At 33.4% G+C, this 6,000-nt stretch overlaps 1 protein-coding gene across 23 annotated transcripts in view; it reads left to right on the top strand.

The window, feature by feature from the left end:
- Positions 1–6,000, top strand: part of PCM1 (pericentriolar material 1) — a 92,199-nt gene that overhangs the window by 15,025 nt on the left and 71,174 nt on the right. For 12 of the 23 annotated variants that reach the window (XM_024131384.3, XM_024131383.3, XM_024131385.3 and 9 more), the window contains 4 exons: positions 280–549; positions 1,189–1,359; positions 1,545–1,661; positions 3,155–3,343. In XM_024131384.3, the coding sequence (XP_023987152.1) occupies positions 280–549; positions 1,189–1,359; positions 1,545–1,661; positions 3,155–3,343 (747 nt within the window). The remainder of the gene's footprint in view (positions 1–279; positions 550–1,188; positions 1,360–1,544; positions 1,662–3,154; positions 3,344–6,000) is intronic. The other 11 variants (XM_024131396.3, XM_024131397.3, XM_024131398.3 and 8 more) reach the window with 2 other exon arrangements.

Here is a 6,000-nt window from a genome sequence, read left to right on the forward strand (position 1 = left end):
TATAAATATGATTCATAATCCTACTACTTCATTTAGACTAGTCTTGCTCACATTCATCATTTGAATTGTCTCTGACAGAATGAGGCCTAGCGCGTGATAATTGAATTTTGATATTTTACTAAAAGAATTTTGTAGGTCTGAAGTTGTTTTGAATCTTACAGCAAATCTGTTTATATGCACCTTGTGAATCAATATCTGATGGTAAAACTAAGAACATTGGATTTTTTTTAATTTTGAAAGATTAATGTTTGTGGGATTTGGTTTCTTTTTCACATATAGAGAAGCATTGGAAGTGATTCTCAAGGTAGAGCAACAGCTGCTAACAACAAACGTCAGCTTAGTGAAAACCGAAAGCCCTTCAACTTTTTGCCTATGCAGATTAACACTAACAAGAGCAAAGATGCTGCTGTAAATCCTCAAAAGAGAGAAATGATTGGATCAGCACAATGTAAAGAGTTGTTTGCTTCTGCTTTAAGTAATGACCTTTTGCAAAACTGTCAGGTCTCTGAAGAAGATGGGAGAGGAGAGCCTGCAATGGAGAGCAGCCAGGTGATAAAACTTCTTTCTTTTGCTCTTTGCTTTCATAAACCTCAAAGTAGATTCATTAAGATTTTTAAAAAATATTGGGTTATGCACATAGGAATTTTAGTTAGGTAGAATTAAAGTACTTCTCTGACCTTCCTCATTAATCTATCAGATTTACGCAAAATGGTGTAAATTTCTTTTTACCAAAATGATTGTAGAAGTGGCATAGTCAGGTAAATTAAGACTTCCGTTCATCTGCCAAATGCTGTATTGCTAATTTTTAGTAAAGAGCAATTAGGAGCAATGTGATTAATAGATTGCTGTAGAAATTTTTTTTAATGGTTGTATAATTTTTTTGAAAAAACTATTTTTCAAAAGTATCTTAATTTTTAAAATTTATTTATAAAGAAATATATAAATAGTAGAGAAATTTATATAAATAATAGTTTGATACTCAGTTTTATAAAATGAAGTTCCCAATAATGAAACTAAAACACATTTTGGAATTGTTAGTATTGCCTGTTATGTTTTGATTAAATTCTAAATTTGATTCAGATCTTTTGCATGTATGAATTCACACAATAAACCTAGAAGTATCTTTGGTTATTTGAAATTAAAATCTATAATTTTAATTCCCCCCCACCCCAAATATTTCCCTTGCAGATTGTAAGCAGGCTTGTTCAGATTCGTGACTATATTACTAAAGCTAGTTCCATGCGGGAAGATCTTGTAGAGAAAAATGAAAGATCTGCTAATGTTGAGCGCCTTACTCATCTAATAGATCACCTTAAAGAACAAGAAAAGTCATATATGAAATTTCTCCAAAAAATTCTTGTAAGTTTTGGACCCTTTAAATAATGTATTGAGTTATTTTTGTAGTATATCAGTGTACATGTACTGATGATATTCTGATGCCACCCCAGAGGAGTTAATATATTTTCAAAAAATCGTGCCATCCATTATAACATTTTATTGCCCTTTTTAATAGTTGTATGATTTATACCGCTAAAATATTTCAGGCTAGAGAAAATGAGGAGGAGGATGTTCGGACTATAGATTCAGCTGTGGGATCTGGTTCTGTAGCTGAGAGCACATCGCTAAACATAGATGTGCAGTCTGAGGCTTCAGATACCACGGTAAGCGGCTTCTTAGTAATTAAAGTGCTGGAAATGAAGATATAAAGTTTTCCCCCGTTTTTCACAATGATATTTTTGTAGGCATTCCTTCATGAAAAGTTTATCTCAGGGAAGAAACCCTCAGATTGTTAATGCTGTATACATTCTTTTTGAACATGGAAGTTTAAAAGTTTTATTTATTAGCATTAAAAATAGTTTTAATGGTTGATTAAATCTAATAATATCTGATCTTCAATTTGCAGAAACCTGGTTATTCTAGTTTGTTTCGTTAAGCACAGCTTTACTCATTTTAAGAAGCATTGGGAAAGTTAAAATTCATTGTGGACGTAAGAGCTATAAGTACAGTGTCATTGCTTAGCATGTCGTCTATTGGAAAAGTCTCCAAGTTCATTTGCCATTGAGGAACCATTTTAAGGCTGTTAGGATTCTCATTTCTCAGGCTAGCTTAGAACGGAAGCAAAACCAGACGACTGATAAATTGAGATGAAAATGGGACAGGGTAGCATTTACTTTGGGATTTATTACAGTGAGAAAAATACTATAAATTCTGACTCTGCAAAATGGAATGTATCAAAATACTGTCTTTTGGAAAAATCAGAAATTTACAGAACTTTGAGGAAAGATTTATAAAATAAACGTAGTTCATAGAAGTTAGTATGAAACTAGTATACTTTTAAGCATTTTAATTTTAGCAGATGAACCTACAACCATGCATTAGTAAACTTGAAAGCCTGTCATCAGTAATGCCTTTCTTGTGAAAGGCTAGCCACGTGTATCTTTTGTTTCCGAGGTATGTTCCAAAGTACCATTCAGCATTAGGAATTTGAGGGTTTGTTTCCTTTTAATATTGACCTGCATAGTTTCCTATCTGCCTCCTTTCTCTTCCTTGCCCTTCCTGATTTGAAGAGGAAATTTGAATTTTTTTTCTCTTCATTATTTTCACCAGGAGATGCTCAGAGGGCTTGATCCAAATGGTTGTTGAAGAATGGATTCTACTGTGGGGAAATTGGTTTTCTGTTTACAGTGGTGCTGGGAATTTCTTTCTCACATTTCATTCCAGCAGAAGTGGAAGGGTTGGGGCATGTCGGTAAAGGAATTCTGTTGGAGAGGAGTGGGAAATGATACAGATGATTATTATAATTTATATGCTAGTGTATATCGTGTTCCCCATGATGAGAATTTCTTTCATAACATTAAATCAGGACATTTTGAAAGTTAATTAATAACATAGCAGAATAAATGTTGAAATATGCTTCAGCAATTGTTGTATAGCTTATTGCCTAGGATATGATATTCACTTTATTATAATAAGCCCAAAGTCTGGTCTATAGGAATTTAAAAGTCTAGTTTAAAGTTTTATTGCCACTTGGGGGAGGGTGGATTGATTTTCTAAAAGATGGACTGGTAATTTTTTATATTTATTTACAAGACTGGCTTATATGTTAAACAGGAGTTTGTGTTAAGAAATTAATATGCTACACTATTTAATAAAGGAGGCATCTTTTAGTCTGAGAATTCGGCCGTGCATTGAGGACAAACTAGGGAATTCAGCTTCACAAGAACAGGTTTCAGACATTGACGTTACAACAAGTCCAAAAGGGAAAGGTGACAGACCTCCTCAGAATGACAGGGAACTGAGGCCTAATAGGAAATATAGCCGAAAACGTGGATTTCCCTCAAAGGTATACTTCACAATATTAACTTGGGAAGTCTCTAAATGAGCACCTCTTTTGTTCATATTTCCTCTCCTTTATTTGCTTTTTTGTTGTTGCTATTAACTTTTAAAATATGTACATTAACATGGTTAATTGTACTGTAATTTGCATTAGTAAAATGCTGTCCCTTAGTGTTTTTTCCTTTTCTGCTTTCTTATTCTTCTCTCCATGGATTATGTGTGGCAGCTGTTTTTAATTTGTATTAACAAAGGACTTGAAACTTAATCCATTTTCCTTTTTTTTGCTGTTGAGAACTCAAAATATAACACATTCTTAAACCTTGACCATTAGTTGTCTTTTGTTTCTGATATTTGTGTTCATGGATTAAGGTGGTACTTTAAAGTTTTGTCTTATTTCCTGTAGTCATTCATTAAAGAAAGAAAAAATAGAGCAAGCTATTAGCTTTCCTGTTTTTTTAAGAATGAAATATTGGGTTGGCCAAAAAATTCATTTGGGTTTTTCCCTAACATCCTATGGAAAAACCCAAATGAACTTTTTGGCCAACCCAATATTTTTAGTGTTTTTTGGTTTATATTTTTCTTCCCATTGGAAATCCCTTCTTACATTCTTTTTTTTAAAAGATTATCCAGTTGACTTGTTTCCTGATGTTTTTGCTACTTTTTTCTCCAATGTTTGCTGTAAATGTTCTTTCTTTTAATTTTCCATCATTTGCATAAAGACACTCAGGAAAGGTTTAAAGACAACTATTTGTGTAGTTCCACTTAAAACAGTTTGGAAAAAAAGTAGCATTTGTAAAAGTGCTCATATCCATTTGACAGGAGTAAAGTACTATTTTAATAACTGAGTATAGATAAGACCAATTTCATATGTTTTATTACTAGCTTATTACCTAGGATTAGGCTTTCCTTTCTGTTATGTACATATTTTATATTTTTGTGGCGTTTAAAAATGACAAAGCTTAACCTCTAGATATTATGGTGTCTCCCCGCTCTCCCATAAGAGTTTGAAGATATAGTTTGAAATCAGCTATGGTGATCTTACTATAAAATGTTAAGCAAAAGGTGTCCCAGTTCAACAGAATAGTAAAGTAGCTGATTATTTTTAAAACTACTAGCATTGGAGAGGAGAAAGTGAATGGGGGAAGATAGATCCTTTGGAACTTAATGTTCCTTTCTTAAGTCTTCTGAATAGTGACAAACAGAACTTGAGTTGACAGTTACTACAGCATAGCATCTTCCAGTTTTACTTTTTTCCCCTAAGGCGTTATGTTTGCTTTTAAAAACCACCTTTCTGTTTTTAAGTTTCTTTGAATAATGTCCTTATAAATAATATTATTTTCTCTTGAACTTCTTTCTGGAGTTTATTGTAATTTGATTCTTAGGGCCATCCTAGGGTAGTTCTATCAGTACTCTGTTCATAAAATGATTTCATTTTCTTAGAAAAAACCCTAATTCCCACTGACTGACTTTATTCTTTCTCTACTATGCAGAATCTGTCGTTCTCCCCACCTACCTTCATTCCCTCCTTAACATCCTTTCAAAATGTAATACTCTGTTAGAAGACTAGGGAAAAAAGATGGTGTCTTAACTGAGGTTCAGAGCTTAAAGCAACCTTGTGAGTTGCAGCTTGATAGGAGATAATTGATATTCTTGAGTTGCCTACAAGGGCAGAGTCCATTTTATGAAATATTTTATAGACATGATGACATTGCATCATTTTTAAGAAGAGCCTTCCCTGAATACCCATGCCCTCATTGTTTTCCCATACTCATCTTTCCCCCACACCTAATCTCAGCTCTTAGAGCATTCATAAGCTAAATTTCAAAATACCATCTACCCATTTTTTGCTATCGTTTTTATCATTTCTAGTTATTTCATGTGGGCTAGATTTGTCTCCCAAACCAGACTATGCTTCTTCAGAGATGGTTTTAAATACAGGAGACATAGTCTACGGATGTAATTTTGGGGCAGATAGTATGATGTGAAAAAACACTAACCTAGAACTTAGAAATCTGACTTCCCCTCACTGTGATATTGGATAAATCACAGCTTTATCTTCTCTGGGCTTACAGTTTCTCACCTTTCAGATGACAAAACTTGGAATACATATTAACTGAAGTACTTTTCAGCCATAAAAATATATTTGGATCCATGAAGAATTATTGGAAGAACATCAGTTGAGTAGAGGGAAGGAAGACGTAGGGTTTTCTGAAATCTGTTACCTGTATGCACCTCGAGATTTCATGCTTAAGTTATTATTATTATTTTTTTAATTTGTAAACTAAGAATGTACTTACTGAAAGTGACTCAAAATGTTTAAATGAAAATATGTGTTTGAAGGATGGGTATAGTCCTGGCCTCCTTTTTTGGATTTCTATTCCATGCACCATCTTCTTGCCATGTTTTTATCCCCAGGTATTTTTATTACCATTTTCTCCTCTTCCCTTTCTTTATATTTAATTCTTATTTTATTGTTTTTTCTTTTACATCATCTATTTTTTTTAACATCTTTATTGGAGTATAATTGCTTTACAATGGTGTGTTAGTTTCTGCTGTAAACAAAGTGAATCAGTTCTACATATACACATGTTCCCATATCTCTTCCCTCTTGCGTCTCCCTCCCTCCCACCCTCCCTATCCCACCCCTCTAGGTGGTCACAGAGC

The sequence above is a fragment of the Physeter macrocephalus genome, chromosome 20 (genome assembly GCF_002837175.3).
Source record: "Physeter macrocephalus isolate SW-GA chromosome 20, ASM283717v5, whole genome shotgun sequence".
Taxonomy (NCBI): Eukaryota; Metazoa; Chordata; class Mammalia; order Artiodactyla; family Physeteridae; genus Physeter; species Physeter macrocephalus.